Source organism: Macrotis lagotis, chromosome 3 (assembly GCF_037893015.1).
Source record: "Macrotis lagotis isolate mMagLag1 chromosome 3, bilby.v1.9.chrom.fasta, whole genome shotgun sequence".
Classification (NCBI taxonomy): Eukaryota; Metazoa; Chordata; class Mammalia; order Peramelemorphia; family Peramelidae; genus Macrotis; species Macrotis lagotis.
The window spans coordinates 20,493,472-20,516,975 of NC_133660.1; the positions used below are offsets into that span (position 1 = coordinate 20,493,472).

Sequence of the window (23,504 nt, forward strand, 5' to 3'; positions counted from 1 at the left end):
GAAGGTTTTGAAACTGGAGCTTCTAGTAACACTTGAATTGATGCTTAAACTGACTTTTATCACATTGACTTCATTGTAGTCCTCCTGAGGGATGACTGGAGATGCATGTTAGAAAAAGTGGGTATTAGGAGATTTCCAAAGGGGAAGACAGTTGCTGTTCTCTCTGATGTAATGGGATAGTCTCCTGCCTTTTTGGCTTTGTGGAATAAGGTGCAGGTGCAGGAATGTAAATTATCCTTCTCTTTCTTTCACTCTTATCCCCTCACATCTCCCATGTGCTCCACACCAGGATAGGGAGGGGCTGGATTTCTGGAAGGGAAATCAGTGTTTTATTAACATCAGAGCTATTACTGGGGGAGGGGGTTCAAAAAAGGAGATGTGTGGGAACACTGCTGGGATGTGGAATCAAGGGAGAATGTATGAGAATGTATGTGCTAAAGAACTGAATATTTGGGAGGTTATGGGGGCAGAGGTAGGCCAGAAGCTATGGACTAAGTGAAAAAGACATACATCTCAGGATGGAATCATTGACACCCTCTATATTTCAACCCTATGGAATGAAGTCCACTCACCCTAGTTATAACTCTGACAAGCATGCCAAATATAACCATCCTGAGTATGATTTTAACCACAGACCAATGGTCAGTATTCCATAAGAGTAACTTGGGTTAGGGTTAAGAGACAAACTTAGATCTTCTTTAGGTTCTCCTTACCCCCACAACATGGCTCTCTTTTATGTGGGAATGATGGGTGAATTTATTTTGGCTAGAGAGAAGTCCACTGGGAATGAGGCCATGGCTGGCTGGCTGGCTGGCTGGCTGTTGAAGCCTGGGTGTGGTAGGAGGCAACCCCACAGGTGCTCTGTCAGAATGGAAAAATCTGCCCAGAACCATTCTGGGGCTGCCCAGAACCATTCCCAGCAAGGTTTAATAATGCATTCACCAGATGGAAGTAATGATAGTAATAGCAATAATAATAGTCATGATGATGATGATGATGATGAGCATTTATATAGTGATCTATCATTTACAAAAGACTACATAAAATGCAATTACACACACACATATGTGTTTGTATGTATGCATATATTTTATCCAACAATCTTTTGAGTTAAGTGCTATAATTGTCCCCACTTGATAGTTAGGGAAACAGACTGAGACAGGTTTAAGTGACTTGTCCAAGGTGATAAAGCTGGTCAGTGACTTAGGCATAACTTGAATTAATGTCTTCCTGATTCTAAATTTTATACTTTTATACTACCTGGGATAATGCCTAGCAGCATTTTAAAACAAAACAAAATCATTTCATCAGGGATTAATTTGTGTGAATTGAAAATTATGTGAATGAATGTGTTCACACCGGAATTCTTGAAAGATATTGCAAGATTAAGATCTCTTCTTTTTCCCTGACAGAATATGTATTCAGGATATGGGTAGAGAAATGTGTTTGTTGAAGATATAGATGTATATATGTATATATAAACATTTATCCCTGCCTATGGTATACATGTATGGGGTCAAAATGAAGAATCATTCTTAACTCCTTCCAACTATAATTCTTTGACCCAGCTAGGCAACTGAGTTGACCTAGAGTCAAGAAAACCCAAGGTCACAGTTAACCTCACAAATTTCCTAGCTCTGCAACCCTTAGCAAGTCACTTAATCTCCATCTACTTCACTTTCTTCATCTGCAGAATAAGAATAAGAATAGGACATATCTATTAACAAGTGAGATGAATATTTTAAAGGATCTGGCACACAGTAGGAACTTAATAATTGCTGGTTTCCACACTTTTCCCCATTAGTCTGTGAGATCCTTGAGTGGGGACTGTCTTTTACCTTTCCTTGTATCTCCAGAGCTCAGCATAGCTCCTGTTTGATGGCAGTCATTTAATAGATCCTTGTGGACTGACTCTGTAATCTTGGGATTTGTATGTGTAGTATGTGAATGTGTCTTCAGCAGAAATCGTTCTGAATAAAGTGGCCCTTTCTCATCTTAGTTGGATGGCTGATCTCTGGGTCTGGGTCTTTGAGCTGCCTTGATCAGCCCTGGATAAGAGTTAAAGACCAAGTGATCTTTGGCATCACTTAGGAATTATTGGATGGCCTTACACAGACAACCCCCCCCCCCCATTTTGTATGCCCACCCCATCCTCCCTTTCCTCCAAAACTTCCAGGCTTCAGAATGCCTAAGGGTCCTTCTAGGGCAACTCTCTGTGTCTCCATGGGTTGGTTTTTCTCATTGACAGCTGACTCTTGCCTTTGTTGCCTTCTCTGTCCTGCAGAGGGCGCTCAAGGAGCACCTCGCTTGCTCCTCAATGAATGATCATGTCTTTGATGTTGAAAGAGCCTGGATCACTGGTTGGGAGCATCATACAGCCCAGGGCCCTCATTTGGCATTGAAGAAATTGAGTCCCTGGGATGGTGGGGACATGATTTGAGTGGTTGCTCAGCGTCCTGCATCTGATGACTTCATGGAACTAGAGATTGGGAATGTCAGGAAGAGCATACAGCTTGAGTCAAATGGGAATTTGAAAACAGGAAATTTTAAATGTTATAAATGAGACGCAAACCTACCCAGCCTCCAGTCTTGCCTATTTTTGTTGAGGGCCCATTCTAGGATCTTTTCAGTCACTCAGGAGCTCATTCTGGGCAGTCACTTCAAGGGGCCTGACTCTCACTTGAAGTGGTTGCCAGATACTGAAACCTTAATCATAGTAATCTTTTATGATATTAGTTCAGGTGAGGGATCCTACCTCTTTAGCCTCACTTCTGCCCATTACACTTTATCTATCTTTCTTCAAGAGCTCTGAAGCACTTAACTGGTTCTCTCCAATATGATCCCTTTCATTATCACTATTTCTTTTGTTTTGAGGATCACAAAACACTTTACTTGAAAGCCCTGTGATGCAGATAGTCCTGATTTGATCATCCCTGTTTGATAGCTGAGGAAACTGAGGTTAAAGAGTGATTAAGTGACCTGACCCAGGGTCCCATAGCCATGTAAGAGTCAGCATCAGATACCAGAACCAGGTCTCTTTCCACCCTCCCAGGCTGTTTCCTCTTCAGGTAAGTAGCAGTGGTCATCCTATACAAACTCGGACAGAGATGGCAGACAGGAAAGTCTCTTTTTAGAATAGAAGGGGAAAAATAGTTTCTTGTTTATTTATGACTGTGTTTTCTATTAGATACTCTGCTTTCTTCATTCCCTGAAGAATGGCCCCCACAAGAAATATATAGAGCATTCTCAAGACTGGGCTGGATCTCTTGGGGTCATGTTCTACCAGACTACTCTAATATAGTGGCAGGCTGCACCATCTGCTTAGAGTTTTCTTGCATGTCCTTTGATCCCCTTCAGGCTTTGTCACCACCATTGAGAGTGAAACCCACTAGCTATTCTACTTGGCATTTTAAATCTGTCATTGTGAGCTGTGGGGAACTGTGACCTGGCCCTCCTGACAGCTGCTTCAAGAACAGGAAAGTCTCTGCACATATTTGATAAAAGTGAATCCTGGAGGTTTTCTGAACCTCTATCCACCCTTTAGTTCCACAGTCCCAGCAGGCTATGAGATACCTCCCAAAGACCTTCAGTGATCAGAGAGATAGGAAAGTAAGACTAGGTTTGATTTTTTTTTTAAATTTGATATTATTGGTGCAGGATGAAAGATTTTTACAAAATGCATCTGAAAGCTTTGTAAAGACAGAATGAGAAAGGATCACAGAACAAATAGAGGATGGGACTTTGAGGTAGCAAAACATAGCTTCAGATCGGGGTGGTGACATTAATTAGCTGAGAATGGGATGGTGCTATGGATTTGGCTAGGCTTAAAACTTTTGCCTGTTACTTCCTGACTATGTGTCTTTGAATAGGTCATGTCTCTGGGCTTCAGTTTTCTCCTTTGCAAAATGGAGGGATTATACTTCATCCCTTTTAAGGTCCTTTAAACTTTTGATCCTTAGGTTAATTCAATTTTCTCATCTGTAACATGGGAATGATAAAACCTATAGTATCTCTCTCCCTGACTTGTGAGGCAAAATGTATCACAAGTTTAAATGTAACACTATGTGAATGCTGAATTTTATTATAATTGTTATCACTGCTATTAGCAGCATTGACATTTGCAACTTTACAAAACATCTAATTGAACAGAGGTCTCTAAATGGTGTCAAATTCATTTTTGGTGACCTAGAATCCAGTCATAACATGATTAATTGAGCTCAGAAGGGAGTCCAGGTTAGTGCAGGTGCTCCCTCTTTTCTGTCACTTAAAAAACAGTTCCTCATATTCACTGGAATCAGTAGGGAATTTGAATATCTTTATTAATAAATTGTTAACAACCACAACAACGATGATGATGATGATGATGATGATGATGATGATGGTGATGGTGATGGTGATGATAGAGTAGGTGCCTTGCCTAGGATCATACAGTGTCTGAGGGTCACATTTGAATCAAGGTTTCCTGACTTCAGACCTAGAGTACTATCCATTGCAGCACCCCCTAGCTGTGATCAGTAGTCAAGACAATCCTATATCTGTAGCAGACTCCAGAAAACACCAAGATTGAGGGGATATGTGTTTGAGAATTACTGGTACTCTGTTTCAAAGTCTCTAAAAGTCTTAATTTTCCCAAGTGTCCCACTTCAGAACAACTTAAGATATGCTCTGGTAACATGAACTGCATTCATGTTGTTTGAATAAAGAGCTGGGATTTCACCAGCATGAGGAATTTCTGTTTTGGAATCTCCATCCACAGGTTGTTTTTATTGTTTTGTCTGACTCATTATGACCCCATTTGGTTTTCTTGGCTATTACTGTAATTGGTTTGCTAATCCTTCTCGAGCTCATTTTACAGATGAGGAAACTGAGGCAAGCAGGGTTAAATAATTTTCCCAGGTCACATATATAATAAGTGTCAGACCAAATTTGAATTCTGGAAGATGAGTATTCTTGACTCCAGGCTTAGAACTATATCCACTGTGCTATCTACTGAGTCATTGGTCAATATAATGGATGTTAACATTGGAGGGTACCAGTAAAGCTGTATGGGATGGGGAAGGAATGTCTCTCCCTTGAGAAGATCTGCCTGCAGGCATTAGGAAGATAAACTGGCAGGAAAAGGATGAAAAATGCTCCCCCCCCCATGGCTTTGTCTTTGCAAAGGCAGTAAGTTCAAAGAATGGAGAGAGAGCCCAGGACTTTGTGGGTTCATTGTACCCATCAGTCAGATCAACATAAGAGGCTCTTGGGCCAGAGCATGTCTAATTCGAGCATAAAAGCAACAAGAATAGCAACAACAACGACAACAATAATAGAAAGAAGATAAAACCATTTGGAAACCAAAGGGGGGGATGCTGGTCATCCCTGTCATCCTATGTGCTATTGAAACTATTCTGACAGCTTTCAAAGAGTCACTAGGAGATGAGCTTACATCTCAATATTCCTAAGCTACAAAAGACAATCACTTGTTCCATTCTGGCAATAGTCCTCAGAACATTAAACAGCAGATAACACAACCAGCATGATGACCTGTCTGGCTAAGTATTTTTGATCTGAGTGCCTCCAAAAAAAAGTGAGGTGACAGTAAAAATAATGGTTGTAATTAATATGATTATAATGATAATCAAAATGATTCCAAGTGTAATTAACATAACATTCCAACATCTCAGATTTATGTTTTGTGGTTTACAAATGACTTGCATAATTGGATTGCTAATACTTTGGTGATAGAATAGGGCAAATTTCTTGCATCAGAGATCATAGGTGTGAATCCTGACTTTGTTTAATCAAGGTAGTGAACTTGATTCTGCAGGACCCCTTGAATATAGCTAGGGGAGTTCCAGGTTACTCTGCAGTGACTGTTGATCTTCACACCTACCCTATAAGGCAAATACTATTATTCATGCCATTTTACAGATAAGAAAACTTAAGACCCTGAAAGACTAAGTCATCTGTAGACACTGCACTAGTGAGTGACCTAAAGTATGGTTTGGACTCAGTCTGTAACCCAGAGGCTGTTTGACTCATAAATTTCACCACTCTAGTAATATTTTTTTGTTCATATTTTATTTTATTTTTCCAATTACATATTATAAATAATTTTCATTATTCATCCACTTGCAAATTTATAAGTTACACAATTCTCTTCAACCTTCTCTTCCCATCCCCTCCCTTCCATGGTGAACAGTTGTATATGTACATTTGTGTTTAACAAATTTGTATATTAGTTATTTTGTGTATGAGAAATTAAGACTAAGGGAAACAAAGGAAAACCATGAGAATGGAAGGGGAAAAAAAGAAGTGACCAAAGTGATTGTTCAGATTCTGTGTTTTTTATTTTGTCTGGATGTGGATAGCATTCTCCATAACAGGTCTTACAGGGTGGTTCTAGCTCTCTGAACTGCTAAGAGGAGCTGCAGCCATCATAGGTGATCAATTAATGTTTGTAATGTTCTCTTGCTCCTGTTCCTTTCTCATCATTCTATTCATTATGTATTAATAATGATGCTAGGTGGTTCAGTGGGTAGTGTGTTGACTTGAATTCAAATCCAACCCTTACTAGACTTACTAGCTGGCCAAGTCTCCTACCTGGTCAGCCTCAGTTTCCTCAACTATAAAATGAAAATTACCATAATTATCTGCTTCCCAGGGATATTGTGAGATAATAATCATAAAATGCTTAGTACAGTACATAGCACAGAGCAGATGCTAAATAAATGATTGTTTTCTTACCAGTATGACTTTGGCTGAGTACTTCTTCTGCCTAGGCCTCAGTTTCCTTTTTTTGTGGAGGTTGAACAGGATTTTCTTTTGGGCTGCTTGCCATCTCTGCTTGTTTGCCCTCTGTCTCAAGCTTTTCATCTGTACAATGGGGATATGAATGCTTTCATGTGATCTAACTTGGTGTTGTAAAGATGCAACTTGGTCAGTCCTACAGGGCCTGGCATGAAATGTTACTCTTATTAGCCCAGTGCTAAGGGAGGAAATGCAGCCATTCTTCCTCACTGTTTGCACAAAACAAATATGAGATCCATAAAAGTTAAGTGTTTTACATAAGGTTGCAGTTATATAACCCAATATGACATTGGAAAAGTCTTGGTTTGTTGCATAACAATGAAGAAAACCTGTAGATTTTTTCTTCCACATCAGTTCAGTTAAAAGGAGGGGAATAAATCTTCATCTCTTTGTGTCAATTGCTGTCCTAGGTGCTAGGGCCAAAGAGATAAGCCTCAGTCAACTAGCCAATCAGCAAGCATTTATAAATGCCTACTATGCATCCCCACTAGGTGCAAATTGTTAGGGATATAGATAAAGATGAAACAATCCCTCAGAGAGACATGTATCCATGGATCTATAGAAACAGACAAAGGGTGGTTAGGTGGTGCAGTGGGGAGAACACTAGCCCTGGAGTCAGGAGTACCTGAGTTCAAATCCAGCCTCAGACACTTCATAATTACCTGGCTGTTTGGCCTTGGGCAAGCCACTTAACCCCATTTGTCTTGCAAAAAAACCCCACATTGGCAAGCAATTGTTTCTTGGGGGGGGGGCTTTCAACCTAGAAATCTCTTGACAAGTTCAGCAAACTCTGGCCCTCTTTTGGATCTCCATGTTTATGACACTTTGACAGTTCCAAGTTCTTGGTCCACACGATGACTCCATATTCATTTCTCACCCATTCCATTAACACTACACCTAATTAACTGCTTTTAATTCTAAAGAGGAAGAAATTGAGACCCAGAGAGGTGAGGGAGACCTTTCACCTCAAAAGAAGCAAAACTGGCAATCTTCAATGAATGCTTATTGTCTGTAAACCAGAGGCTGTTTGACTCATAAGTAATCCTGTGAAAATAAGAGAATCATTAGATTCTCCAGATATTCAGAGTTCCAATTCAGATATATTCATTCTGAGGCTGAGGATATTGAGAGGAGGAGACTGGACAAGGTCACAGAGCTGGTTTGTGGCAAGACAGGAATGCCACTCAAGGCTTTTGTTCCAGGACACTGGTTTTTGCTTTTGTTTTATTTTATTCTGGTAGAATTTTCTCTCCAAAATTTGAACCAGTTATATTGTCCTTCATCCCCTCAGAGCTTTGTCTGTTGGTGCCTACAGTAACTTTGAGATCTTTCTCAGTGACACCAGCAGTGATACCTCAGAAGGAGACATAGCTGCCATGTGACATTTGAAGGCAACCCAGTCATCACATTATCATCTGTTGAAGTGGTGCTAGGAATTGGACTCAAGTTTCTAGTTTCTTCATCTGTAAAATCATAATGCTACTTTCCTCCTAGGGTGGTCATAAGACTTAGGACTTGTTTATTAGGTGTTTGATCAGACTTCAGATTCACTTTCTATAGTGACCATGGCCAAGCCACTTAGGTTTTATTTTTATTTCTCATTCCTATTCACTCATTCTTAGTCATAGTAGGACTGCTAGATGATGTCATTTTTTTGTTTTTTTTTACAAGGCAATGGGCTTAAGTGAGCTAATCATTGAATGTCTGAGGCTGTATTAGAATGATCCAACTGGCTCCAGGGCCAATGTTCTATCCACTGCTTCGCCTATTTGCCTCAGATGATATCTTAAGTGACCAAGACACCACAAATTCAGTTTTCAAAATTCAACAGTTCTATCCTTCCCAAACCTTAGGAAGTTGAACAATGTCTATCTTTTCTTAATTTGGGTGTGATGGAGTGGGAATATAATTGAGAGGTAAGGTTGTCTTGACCTCAACAGATGGTCTGAGAATACCAAAATTACCATCACATTGGTTCCCTTTAGATTCCCTCTTCTTTTTTTTTTTGCAAGGCAATGGGGGTAAGTGACTTGCCCAAGTTCACACAGCTAGGTAATTAATTGTTAAGTATCTGAAGATGGATTTGAACTCAGGTCCTCCTGACTCCAGGGCCAGTGCTCTATCTACTGCACCAACTAGCTGCCCCTAGATGACCTCTTCTAATACATCTTACTATTCCTGAGCATACCTGGCATTTCCATTTTTCTGAAGCAAGAGGATAATCACCTTACAGCTTATTTGGAAGAGAGCTGAAAAGACCTGTATTATTCTGTGAACAATCTCCCCAGTAAGATGGATAGATAACTGTGTTTCCAAGTCTTCCAAGTACAGAGATGGACAACCTCTGTGGAACTGTTTCATTGTAAAAAATTCTATGCAATATTGTATATTGAGAAGTCAGTAGAAGGAAAACGTGTGCTTCTATAAAAATCCTGCTGCCCTAACCATTCTTCACATTCATATAAATGGCACATCAAGCTTCTTTCCAGAAGGAGGTGAACAACTCTTTTGAAGCACAGTATGTGGAGATCCACCTAATGCTAGCAAGGACCTTGGCATGGGGCCAAGAAGATAAATGTTTTAATTGATTGGCAGGATAGATTTATCCCAGACAAAAAATGCTGAAACCAATCTCCATCATTTCTGGAGCTATGATAATAGCAAGCTATTGGGACTTCAAACTTAATAAAGGATGCATGGATCAGTATCCATGCTTTAGCAGTTGGTTTCTTCTTCATCCCTTATTAACTTGAGAAAATTTGGGGGGAGCTGTTTCTAGTAGTTTTTTAAGGTGATTTTATTAGGGTTCTCTAAGTAACAATCATAATATCTTCAAAGAATGAACATTTTTTCCCATTGCCAATCCTAATTCCTTCAATTTCTTTTTCTCTCATTACTAAAGTCAACATTTTCTAATACTACATTAATTAGTAATGGTAAAAAGGGGCATCTGTGTTTCACCCCTGATCTTATTGGAAATTGAGCAGCCATGTTGTATTGTAATGTTGCAAAATGGAGAATTTAGTGGAGAAAGCTTGCCTTCAAACCTTAGGGGTGATACTAACCACATATAAAATGCCTAGATCAAAACTAAGTGATCACACACACACACACACACACACACACACACACACACTCTTCTGGGAATTATCCAAAGATGGCAAATTTAAACCTGCTTGGACATTGATTAGTGAACTTCTAGAAGGGAGGTGAACTGGTCTTTGCACTAATTTGGTAATACGGAGACCTTTAGGAAATGTCAATGAACTAGAGAAAGTAATTTTGGCACATGACCAGATCAACCTTGTGTCAATCTCTCACATTTCAGGGTTGAGAGGAGGTGATGATGTGATTTGGCAAAGTGACTGGCAATACCTTGCCAGAGGAGCAATAGTCCCTGAACACTTAGTCATTGGAATTACCATATTTCTATTAACCAGGGAATGGTCTTGAAACACCAGATAACTCAGGGACATAATAGAAGTCTGGACTGAAATTCTTAGCATTCCAAATTTTGAGGTCGAACCAGTTAAAATACATTTCGTTGCTTTAATCTGTCAGGTAGAGTTGGTTTCTCTTTGGAGTCAGATTGTTTTCTCAAGTTTATAAATGCAACACAATACAGTAATCATTAAAGGATCTACTATGTATGCATAAGACAAATATAATTCTCTAAAATAGCCTCTGCTCTTGAGGAATTTATATTTTACTTAAGATAGACTCTAGTCCCTTCAGCTAGGTTGATGATGATGATAGTGGTGTGTGTATGATTATATATCTATATGTAAAAATAAATATACATATGCATGTGTATTATGTGTACATATGTATATTTCATTTCTTTATTCAATTACAAAAGGCATTCATTTTATCCATCCACTCATTACTCTGAAGAGCATTACATGTGAAGGTATATGAAGGAGTGGTGTATCCTCAGATTACTTCCATCTGAATGCTCTTAAAAAAGATGAGAATGCAATAACAACAACAACAACATTAATAATAATATGGAAATGAGCTTTTGGCTGAAGGCTTATTCATGTATTGCAAGTCTAGGAAGATTGGAGTTTAAGGAGAAAAATTGAATATTTCATGTCCATATGTTTATAATATATATTTTCAAAACATGTCACAAACACAATAATGTCAAAACCAGTGGACATCAAATGTGGCATTTCCCATAAATGCCTTTAAGCCCATCATTATTCTACTCAGCTCTAAGTTCATTGTCTTCCTTCTTCAATAGAAGTGAGTGGTTTCCAAGCAAAATAAGGAAGCCTCACCTAAAATATTGTATTAATTGCTCACTGCCTTGGTATAACCACAAATGATATGGCTTAACTGAGAAATCCAATCATTTCACTTCAAAGCATCTTTTTCCAATAAAAAAGAAAAAAAACCTTTGGGACTCAACAATGAACACAAATTAAACAGTGAAGACTGAGTTGTTTCAGTTTGAATGCCCTGGACCAAGGGATAAAGGGAATATTGGAAATACTTTTGTCTTCTATCAGAGTGAAAACTGAAGCTGTGTTTGTTGACTTAGTAGCATCCCCAAGTCAAAGTCCAATAGAGAGAACACTTTCAGTGTGGATTCATAGCTTCTAAATAGCAGTTTTAACCTCAAATGTATGAAACAATAAAATAGACAATGATTATCATAACAATTATTCCTCTTTCCTCAAAACAGAATCAAACAAAACAATATTAATGAAATAGGGGGTCCATTATCCCAAGACAGGTATAGATATGTGAACAGTCCTTTCACAAAAAGGTAGAAGATAATTGCTGGATATTTTCTGGGATCATTATAAACACAGCAAACACTTGCAGAAATAGATGACCTTAATATTCAAGATCATAGCTATGAGTATGGGATAATTGATTCTTCATCAACTAAAGGATAGAGGTAATTCCAAAAGAACAAATTAGAGAACTGATAACATGAAAAGGAAATATTTGTGGAACAAATGGACAAAATTTCAGAGAAAACTATAGAATACATATGTGCATTAGGATTTCTCCAACACCCTCATCCTAGTTTACCAAAAGAGATAGCCTATGAAATGACTAAGATTCAAGATGGGAAGCAAATGGTATTCTGTGGGTGAAAACCACATGAACTCAATCCACAAAAAGCTGACAGAAAACCTTTGAACAAGTGGCTTAGACATGGATTTGGTTATAGAAATGGAGGGGTCTATGATGTTGTTAAGTCTGGGTTATCACCACCAGAAAATGCAGAAGCACCTAATCAACCCCAAACTTATCAATTGAAACAGATTGTTCAAGAAAACAGTTGACACTATGTAATATATCACTGGGGATTGCAATCAATGAACAACTACTTAATAATATGATAAATGACCACCATTGTAAATCAGAAGCTCTCTGCCCTTCATAAACCGAGTCACTAAATCCCCAGATGAAAAAGGACAACCCCTGATAATTTGGGGCACAGAAAGAAGAAAACTAGGGAAACTGAAACACTATCATTATCAAAAATGTTACTTATAAATAACATTGTATTATAAACCATTGACAAAAATGTTACTTACAAGTAACATTGTATTTGTAAAATTTTTACTTACAAATAACATTGTATCATAAACCATTTTAAAAATGTTACTTACATTGTATTAGAAACATTTTAGAACTATGTTTTCAATACAGATGGTTATTTTGAATATTCATACTCCAAACTATCCAGAATGAAGAGCTTGTAAAATACAGACTTAAAAGAATAAAGCAAAACTATGTGAAAAGACTTCATGTACTATCATACATATATAATGATATTGTATGCTTTGAAATCAGAGTAGATTTGCATACACATATATGCATAGCAATTATTAATATGAAGGTAACCAGATGCAGAGTGGATAGAACATTGGCCTTGGAATCAGAAGCTTACTAGCTATGTGACTCTGGACTACTGTTTGCCTCAGTTTTCTCATCTGTAATATGAGCTAGAGAAAGAAATGGCAAACCTCTCCAGTATTTTAGCCAAAAAAAACTGCAAAATGGATCACAGAATATCTGACATGGATGAAGCAATTCATCAACAAGAATGATATAATGATCATAATATAATAATTTTTAAATGGAAACTTATTTGTGTGTGTACTTGTATGGGTATGTACTTTATAAATATAAATCAGGAAATTGATCCAAGACTGTATCCATCTAAAATTCAATAAATATAAGATAAGAAGAATGAGAACAGCTATCAGAAAAATATCATTATAGTGATAGTTCCTATGTGTAAGATTTATAAAGAACCTCTCCTTTCTGTGGTCCTTGGAGGCTTGCCCAGAAGAGTTGGGATTTCACTCTGATTCTAGCCCTAGAAGGGAGGACTTGACTACAAAACATTTGGGGAAGGGATGTAGAGAAGAGGGAAAGAGAACCTTATGGTGTCCAGAAGCAATGCCCTATCTCTCCCTCAAGGCTTGGATCCCTCCAGGTCCATTGTTCCCATGACTGGTACTTGTCCTGTCATCCCAAGTGTGTAATGTTGGTAGTCTATAAGACTGAGAACTAGCTAACTCTTTCCTATACCATCTTTTCATCTTAAGGAATATCTTTAGATCTATGCTCCTTCCTGCTCTACTGCAGCCCTTCATTTTAGAAGAGGACACCAAGGTACAGAAAAGCTATAACTTGCTCAAAGTCGTCCTCTCTTCTAAATGGAAAGAAACAGAGCTAAGCTATGATCCCAACCCAGGGCTCCTCCAATTATAGAATGCCACCCCCCACCACTAGTGTCCAGAGGTGCCAGTTTAAACCGACTGGAAGTGAAGCCTTGAACAAACCTTCTGTGATCTCTGGGCTCCTCTAGGGAAGCTGAGAGGCTTCAGCTGTCTATTTATTATCCTTTTCCTTCTCCTCTCCCCTCAGCCCCCTCCCCCCAGGCTGGGGCCACATGTGCTCTTTCTGACTCTGAGCAGACTCATGGATAGGATGGGATGGGATGGGATGTTTATTAGGCCAGAGGGGGAGGAGAGCAGCTGTGGAGCCTGGGGAAGTGACTGGCCTGCCATAATCATGTTTGGCAGGTCAAGGGTGAGACTTAGCCTGAAGGGATTTGTCCCCTGCCCGGGGCCAACAGAGCCCTTCTAATCCTGTCCAGATGTTTCCGTTCTCCTCAGTGCATAAGTTACATTCAACATAAAACTCATGTATGTTGGGCTCCAGTCATCCTTGTTTGGTCACTGACTGCTTGGGAATTTAAGATTTCTTAGAGCTCTGGGCTATGGCTCCTGTCTGTTTCAAATAGACCAAGCCTTCCAGGACTGGTTTTGATAGGAAGGCTTCCTTCAAGTCTCTTGTTATCATAATCACTTTTAAGAGAATTGTAAAGTTCATCTAAGTCAGCTGAACCCATATATTTTGTGCTGTGGGCTCTCAGATTCTGGTTCTGCTCAGCTCCAAATGATCAGGTTGTTGAAGAAGAAAAAGCTTAATCTGGTTTACTGGGCAGTCATGGAAATCCCCACCCCCACCTCAGGATAGCTCTTAGAGCATCATGAGATATAGGTTTGGAGCTTGGAGTGGGGAGAAGAGTGTACATTAACAGTAGAATTGCGTTAAACAAATGTGGGACTGCAGAGATGAGAATTCTTTGATGGGATCTGCCAATAGAGGAGTGAATTCTGGGGCTTTGACTTCAGGGATGTCCTTTCTCTGGTATCTAACTAAGGGGACAGAGGCTCATTTCAGATAAAATAGAATTAGGGTTAGATGGGTCACAGTGGAAAAGGCCATGAAGGTAGGATGTTTTGGGGATCTTACTTAGTACCTTACAGTTTCTTCCATAGTTACTCCCAGGTTTGAATTTGTAATTGTAATCTCCTAAAAAAGGAGATTATCTTTTCTGTCCCTCTGGGGGCTATAAGTATTCTTTGTCACCTAATGGATTTGCTTTGCTCTTTGGTTAGTGAAAGATGGCTATATATATATGAGAAGTAGCACATTTTTCTCATTAGATGGAGCCCCAGACTTAGAGTCAGGAACACCTGAGTTCAAATTCTGCCTCAGATCATATAGTAGCTGTTTAAACAATGGGCAAGTTACTGAACTTGTTTGCCTCAGTTTCTTAAGCTATAAAATTGGGATAAGACTAGCACCTACCTCCTGGTGTTGAGACAATGTTTATAAAACTAACAGAGTACATGGCACATCGTAGACCCTATATACATGCCAGTTTTTTAGCTTTAGAAGTCTCTTGCATGAGTTAAATCACATCTCCATTTGACCTTTGGAATCCAAGACCTTATGAGAAAACATATTATGAGCACTGTCTTTCTATTGGTAACCTCTGATCATGAACTCAGCATAGGGCCTCCATGAATGTTGGGTACCTAGAGTAGGCAAGAAATAGAATTTCAGGGGCAGCTAGGTGGCACAATGGATAGAGCATTGGTCCTGGAGTCAGAAGTACCTGAGTTCAAATGTGGCCTCAGATACTTAATAATTACCTAGCTGTGTGCCCTTGGGCAAGCCACTTAACCCCATTGGCCTTGCAAAAAAACCTAAGAAAAAAAAGAAATAACATTTCATAGGCTTCTGGTTCAAAATCATATTCTATAGCCTTGTTGGCTCCCATGAGCTATCTATGATAGGTCTACATTAAACATGACATCCCAAGCCTTGATTTGCCAGTTGAGAGATCTTGAGATCAACCTAAGATATCGATTGGCAGACAGGTTTTCCCAAATTGAAAATTCCAAATACTTCCCAGAAGATGCTAGCACAGTGTGTGGGACATGCAAGCTTGTTTGACTTAGTTCTTATTAGTAAAGGTCAGCATTTATGTAACACCTTTTATATCTTATCTCTGGGAGTCCAGCAATAAATGTTTAACCACCATTTTCAAAATCACATAAGACTCATATTTTGGTTAAGAATGCATGGATATATTCCCCCCAACTTGCTTAAGTTTAGAAAATCAAGAAAAGGCAAGGCCTAGTTTGTAACTTGTGCTGATTATCATAAAAGTGTAAATGCTCCCAAGGGAACCTCACTCTTCAAGTGGCCAGTGACAACCTAGTTCTACCTTGTAACCCCAATTATCTCATTGAGTACTCATCACAACCCTGTTAAGGAGATACTGTAATGATCCCCATTGGTACAGGTGTGGAAACATCAACAGAACTTTGTCCAGGGACCTCAAAGAACCATCTTCTTATAAATTCTGTTCCACTGAAATTTCTATTCAGTTGCTGCTGGTTTTGGTTTCTGTGGCCAAGTTGGGGTAAAAAACAAATCCCCTTTCCATCCAAAAATAACTGAGAAATGCCCCCCCCCCCCATCTTCTCATCTATAGATCAATCCTTCCTAGGCTGAGTCCCCAGAGTCTGGCTACTTTAAGGAGAGTACTTCAGATCCAGTGAGTCTCTTTCCACTCTTAACCTAGCCATGTTGTTGACTTGCATTTGGTGCATAGTATAGCAGCTTCATAAATTCTTGTCATCTGGCCCCAGCCTCCTCATTTTACATATAGCCCCTAAGTCCCAGAGGAGTTAGGTGATTAGCCAATAGCAGAGGCAGTATGGAAGCCTGGATTCTCTGTCTCTAAAGCAAAAATTTGTTCCACTTCCAGATTATATTTCTGACTTCTAAGGGAGCTGGTTTATGAATGGAATCCCCTGGAATCCCCAGTGTGATTGATTTAGCCTGAGGTAGAACCCATCTACTTCCCTTATATAAATTTTCTGCTGAAGACTGGTAACACAAATGTTCTGGCCTCTTTTAATCCACTCTGGCTATCTTGGAAACTGGGAACCGGCTCTTTCCTTGGAGAGGAGGGGCTTTCTCTCCAGATTAGTTTTGTGTCATCTATCTACTTGCACTTAATAAATGATTTTACATTGATTGATTGAAAAGTTGAATTCTATTTTTAACCCTGAGAATCACTGACTAGCGGCAAAATGTTGGACAGATTCCATATGGAGCTGGGGACACTGGGGCACTGAAGAAACACAGAGAGGGTTGATTTTCTTTTGTGCAATGATTGGATTATGCCCTAGAGAGCCTCTAACACCATCATTTTCTTTGTTAAAAATATTGTATTGTTTTGCCATCATTTAAATTTCTCTCTGTATTTCTTCCACTCCCAGAGAGTCAACCTACAGAATAAAGAATTTAAGCCCCTCTTTTTCAGTGATGGAATTGAAAATTTCAAAGATTTGGGTTGATTTGAGCTAGTGGGTCCTCCGGTCTAGTACTCATTCCACCTCGCCTTGTTATGTGGGTAATGCCTATCTTTGTCTTTTTGTTTTTGCAAAATGCTCCTATATTGGCTAACTTTCTGGACCCCAGGCTAATTTACTTACCCTTATACCTTTCCTTCCCCAGTCCCAACCCCCCAGTCAGTACAGCTAGGAAATCACCCTCCTAAACTGAGTACCATCCCACCCTTGAGATCCTGGGGTGGAGTGGGGGGAATGAAGAGCTCCCTTCCCTCAGTTTATTCTGAGGAATTAGGCCAGTTTCTCCTCTTTTGAACTCTGTATCTGTTGCCCTAGATAATCTCTAAAATCTGTTCCTGCTTCAACAACCTATGAGGTTGAATGGTAATGTTCTCCAGGGTCTGCAGATATCTAAGTTGCCACAATGGAGAGAGTCCTGCCCTTGGAGTCTGGAGGATTTGACATTTAGGGATTCAGTTGAGTGAATCTGGCAAGTCACCTAATCCTTGCCTGCCTCATTGTCCTCATCTGTAAAAGAAATAATAATAGCTCTTACCTCCCTGCAGAGTTGTTGAAAACAAATGAGATAATGTTTGGAAAACCTTTACAAACTTTAAAATGCCACACTCTCGCTAGTTATTATTCTATTATGCACTATGCATCCATGCTGAATGCAAATAGAGGATGAGGCCTCAAACCAGTCATCCTTGAAGGCTGAAATTCCTTTTCCACTTATCAAATCACCCACTGTGAATAACTGAGCACTTTAACATTTATTTCTTCCTAAACAAAAACCAAAAAGAAGGGGAGAAATAAAAAATAGGTTAAGAACATGGTAATCAAATATAAATGAAGCATCTTATGAACTTTAATCTGTACGTATAATCTCTGTACTATCTATGTGCATGTCAATCTGGGATGACTCTTCTGTGACCCCATTTGGGATGTTCTTGGCAGGGATACTGGAGTGATTTGTCATTTTCTTCTCCAGCTCAATTTACAGATGAGGAAACTGAGGCAAATAGGGTGAAGTGACTTGGCCAGGTTCCCATAACTAGTAGATGTCTAAAGTCATACTTGAACATATTTGAAGATGAATCTTCCTTACTCCAGGCCAGCATCTATCTACTGCTCCACCCAGTTGTCCCATATATATATATATATATATATATATATATATATATATATATATATGTATATGCATTTATTATGTATAATTGATATTCTCTCTAAAATAGAAAGTATTATATGTAATATAATTATATATAGCATAATAATAGAATCCATGATAATTTATAAAATATTATTGTTCAGGACAATGTAATAATTATTATTATATAGAAAAAAAGTAAGTGGGAATATATTTTTTTAATTTAGGACTTTGGATGATATTCTTATTTTTCTGAATTTGCCTGTTTCTGAGGGATTTTTGCTCATTGTGAATCCCCAAGGGAGGCATCCCAGTGGAATAAAAGGACCACTAACTAATCTTTAAGTAACTTGGTCTTTTTTGCCTCAGTTTCCTCAACTGTAAAATGAAAAGGAATTCACTAATACCAACTTCATAGGGTTGCTGTAAAGACTAAATGAGATAATTGTTAAGTCCTTAGCATAAACCCTGGCATTTGGTAGAGCATAATAAATGCTGTTCTGTTCTCCATCCCCATTTTCAGAGTTAAGCCTGCACCTGACCATGATATAGGACAGGTTGTTGAATTCGTTTAAATTGAAAGGTCAAACAGAAGTAAATGCAATATTTAGTCAATTCAATTTTGGAAAAAACCCAAGTAAAAGTAGAAGGCTAGAGCAGCTGAATACTGAAAGAAGTTTGATTCTTGGCTTCGTGGTCATAACTTTAGAATGGAAAAGAATCTTATAGGTGTCTTAATCCAACCACCATATTTTACAATTTAGTGAGCTAAGACCTCAAGATGTTAAATGTTCAAGATGGCATCAACTTGGGACTCGAACCAATACATTGAATTTCAAACACAACATTCTTTCTCTGACCTCTTCAACATTCTTTTAAACAGAAATATTGGAAATTTCCTTGTGAATATGAATGACCATATTTTCTGCTTCTGTGATCCTCCAAATATAAATGAAGGGCACCTGGAGAGAGAAAAAATAAAACAAAACCAAGGATTAGTGAGTTGGAACAGACCTACATCTAATCCTGATTATGATGAAATCTATTCCTGCCTCCCAGACTAGAGTCAGAAATACTGGCTTCTAATCTTAGTATTGCCACCTCTTATCCAGGTGACTGTGAGCAAATCACCTACACTTTCAGGACCTCAGTTTCTCATCTGTTAAATTAGGGGATTGAACTCTGGTCTCAGTAATTCTTACCAGGTGTACATCTACAACCTTTGTCATTCCAATGGCAGGCCATTCAACTTTGGACTTGTGAGATTCCTCAAAATACCACATTGATAAGTGTATGTTTATTGTCTCATGATCTAATGGGAGAATATGTGTTCTCCTAAATATAGTAATATTTACAATGAAACATATTTGGACATTTGAAAACATATTTGGAAATTGTTTTGCTACAATGGTCATTTGTTTAAAAAAAATTATTTTTCTCTATTTTTTTCCCCTATGAGGGAGGTGGTAAGGAAGGAAAAAGTGAATCATTGGTAATCAGAAAAATAATTAAAAACTAGATGCCTCCCAATGAAAGGTAGCTTCAACCAGCTTGTGAGACCATAAAAGATTCATGCTGACAAATGAAATCCATATTTTCCTGCCTCTATTATCATCAGTCAGAACTGTTGTGTTAGACTATGAACCCTTTGAAGGCAGGGGCTGTCTTTCCCTTTGCTTGGTATCCCTGGTGCTTAGTGTGGTAGTAGATGCCTCTTGTTGACTTCTAGATTCTTCTCTACCCTACTACCTGTTCCTCTTGTGACTTTTATGCCTTCTATCTTCTAATTTTCTTGTGTCCTTCCTCTCACTTTCTCCTGCTATTGGATGTTTTTTGAAATAAAGCAAAAATTTATGAAAAGAAGTGGATAGAGAGAGAGAGAGAGACAGAGAGACAGAGAGAGACAGAGAGACAGCTGAGCTGTGTTGGTTGGACCACAGGTCAGAGAAGAGTGCAGCCTCCACTATTGGATTTTAAGTGATGTGAAATCAGAGAGGATGGTAGTTGGGTGAGATTTCCTAATTAGTCAACATGACCTCCCTACTCAATTCTTTGTTGACAATATTCCATATCTTCTTTAATCTCTCCCCCATATCACTCCTTTGACCTTTGCTTGACCCCATCATTTCTAATTTGCTAGAATTAAATTGTTGTTGCTAAGTTGTTTTACTCATGCCTGACTGTGAGTCAATGTGGGGTTCTCTTGGCAAAAATAGTTGAGTGACTTGTTATTTTTGTAGTTTAGGGAACTGAGGCAAACAAGGTTAGCTGATTGCTCAGGATCACACAATGAGCAGGTATCTGAGGCAGGGATTTGAACTCAGGTCTTCTTGACTCCAGACTTGGCCATATGTATTTAGACTCTATAGTCTTTTGTCACATTAGAAACTGACCTCAGATTTGCTTAATTATTGGCAACATTATAGCAACATGATAGTACAGGCACCTTAATCAGAGGACTCTTGGGTAAGAACAGTCTACTGAGTACTCATATTTTCCAGGCTCAGATCTCAAACTCTAATTTGACTTCCCTTTCAATGTATCTCAAGATGTGTGATGATGATGATGATGATGATGATGATTATGGTGGTGATCATGATGGTATTGGTGATAATGATGATGAAGTTTTTCCATCTCTGTTATCTTTTTTAGCTGCACCTCCCCGATTAAAAGAGATGAGGAACCAAGAGTCAGCTACTGGTTCAAAGATTGTACTTCGGTGTGAGACCAGCTCAGAATACTCCTCTCTCAAGTTCAAGTGGTTCAAGAATGGGAGTGAATTAAGTCGGAAAAACAAACCACAGAATGTCAAGATACAAAAGAAGCCTGGGTGAGTATAGTACACTGTATGTCATAAGAAGATGAGTTCAGGGGGGCATCTATGTGGCACAATGGATAGAGCACCAGCCCTGGAATCAGGAAGACCTGAGTTCAAATCCAGCCTCAGATACTTACTACTTAGCTGGGTGACTTTGGGCAAGTCACTTTGTTAAAAAAAACAAAAGAGATGTTTAGAAAGAGGAGGGGGCACCAAGCCAATGTGTGAAATGGCTTTGTGGTGGCATAGTGGGTAGAAGCAAGGACTTAGAGACAGGAGATTCTGAGTTTAAGCTCTTCTTAGATACTTACTAGCCCTGGGACCACTGGTAAGTAACTTTGCCATTTGGGGTCAAAGTTTTCTCATCAATAAAACAAGGTAGCCAGTTTCAATGGTCCCATTAATCTCTGGATCTATGTTCCTAAATAATAGAGATATCTATATGTATATCTATATAGATACATGTATATATTCATTGCATAAATTGATATATCATAAAACATAGAATAGATGATAGACTTCTTTCTCTCTCTGGTCAACTGATCATGCAGTAGATACTAGGCTTGGAGGCAGGAAGATCAAAAATCAAATCCAGCCTGAAAACCTTAATAGTTATATGGGTCTGGTCATACCTGCCTCAGTTTTATTATCTCTAGAATGGACATATAGCATCTCCCTCACAGGATTATTATGAGGATAAAATTAATTCATATTTGTAAAACATTGTGCAAACCTTGAAGCACTATAGAAATGCTAGCTATAATTAATATTGCTATGTTCATTGAGAAAATTCAGGCAGAATTTCTTCTGTTGATGTCAACAATTCAAATTTTTAAAAACAAACCAAAACTAAATAGAAGGGATTTTTAGGGGTATTTGGGAGAATTCTCTCTTGAGCTAGTTAGTGATTGGTAGCCCTGGTGTTGAAAGTCTGCTCACCTCAAATATGATGGTGGAAGAGAGGGGATGCCTTTGGGAGAGAAATGCCAGGCTGGACCTGGGTTTGAATCTTGTCTCTGACAATCAGTTTTGTGACACTGGGCATTTCACTTCCCTTCTTGCATTCTCAGTTTGCTCATCTGTAAAATGGGGAGGTTGTTTTTGGAACTTAATGAGGTCATAAATGTCAATAGGCTATGCTAATGGATTGCAAACCACTTAGTGGTAGTTTCTTCTCTTAAGGAGCTTACAAGAGGGTCCCAGTATACCACAGTACTCAAGTGTTAAATTGTGGTGAGTGCAGAAGCATCCATAGAATGCTTCTAGGTGAAAGTTGGAATGTTCCTGACTTGGCCATGGAGACAGGGAAGGTTTTGTGGAGGAGATGCCTTGAAGGAAATGAACAATCAGGCCTATGGGGGTGCTTTGTAGGAAGTGGATTGTTCAATGTGGAGGGTAACATTGAGAGAAAGTTGGAAAGGTAGCTTGAACTCCAAGGAGAAAGGATTCATGAATAACAGGCTAAAAGACTGTCAACATAAACTATTCAATGCTGCAAAGGGATCACTAGTTTTTGAGTAGGGAGGAGAAATCAGTCATATCCTACAAAGTCAAATGTGGAATATAGGATAGTAAATGAATTGGGGGGGGAATGAAATGGTGAAGAGAATGATTGAAATGCTATTGTAAGAATTGAGACAAGAGGGATTGCAAACTAGGCTATGAGTGTGATTAAATGACAGTTTAAGATATCATTCAGATAGATGTGACAGGAATAGGGAGTACATTGGGGGGGAAGAATAGTCACATAATTTTACCAATGCTTGTAATTAGTGTCATATGTAACTTAGGACTATCTGCTAAGTACTTGGAATTTGTGTGTGGAGTAATTTGGTGAATCTTTGAGAGATAGAGACAGAAAGATAGTCTGGTAACTGAATTAATTGAGTGGAAGGAGGTTGAAAAAATTACATGTTGTTTTTGGGTACATTTAGTTTTGGAAGCCTAGCAGTTTATAGATTAGTCCTGATATTAGTTCTCGGAGTGAATTTCTCCTTGGAAATTCCTGACTTCTGACTCTGGAGAAACTAGGTTCTAAGAAATAGTCTGAGTGGAAGCTGATGTTCTCAACTAGTACTTGGAGCCCTGAAAGCAGAGGAGACTCAGGCTCCACAGCAGTACTCCAGAGTAGTTCCAACATTTGAGTAGCATTTGAGAGATCCAATAGATGCCATATCTGAATGACATCATTCTGAGCCCCCACCAGTGTCTGTCTGCTCAGGAAAGGAGTGTGCATGAATGCATAAAGAGAGCATTCATAGCTTGGACAGTGGCAAAGAGTGAAATATGACAATGTCTCCAAAGTAAATATTGCTTTGTAACCCAGAGAAGTGTCAAAGAAGAAAAAGGAAGGGAGAGTATCAAGAAGGTGGTGGAAGGAATCACAGCATCATGTGCTATTGGAAGGTTAAATATAAGATAAAAGCTTTTTTAAAAAGTCTTTGGATTTAGTAAGCTAGACATCATTAGGAATCCTATAGAATCCAGTTTCTGTGAATAGTGATAACAATAAAACCAGATCACAAAGGGTTGAAGGGCACTGAGGTAA

The 23,504-nt window shown here is 38.8% G+C and overlaps 1 protein-coding gene across 6 annotated transcripts in view; it reads left to right on the forward strand.

The window, feature by feature from the left end:
- The window catches only part of NRG1 (neuregulin 1), an 887,736-nt gene that overhangs the window by 688,975 nt on the left and 175,257 nt on the right, over positions 1–23,504 (forward strand). For all 6 annotated transcript variants that reach the window (XM_074228294.1, XM_074228297.1, XM_074228298.1 and 3 more), the window contains exon 2: positions 20,791–20,968. In XM_074228294.1, the coding sequence (XP_074084395.1) occupies positions 20,791–20,968 (178 nt within the window). The remainder of the gene's footprint in view (positions 1–20,790; positions 20,969–23,504) is intronic.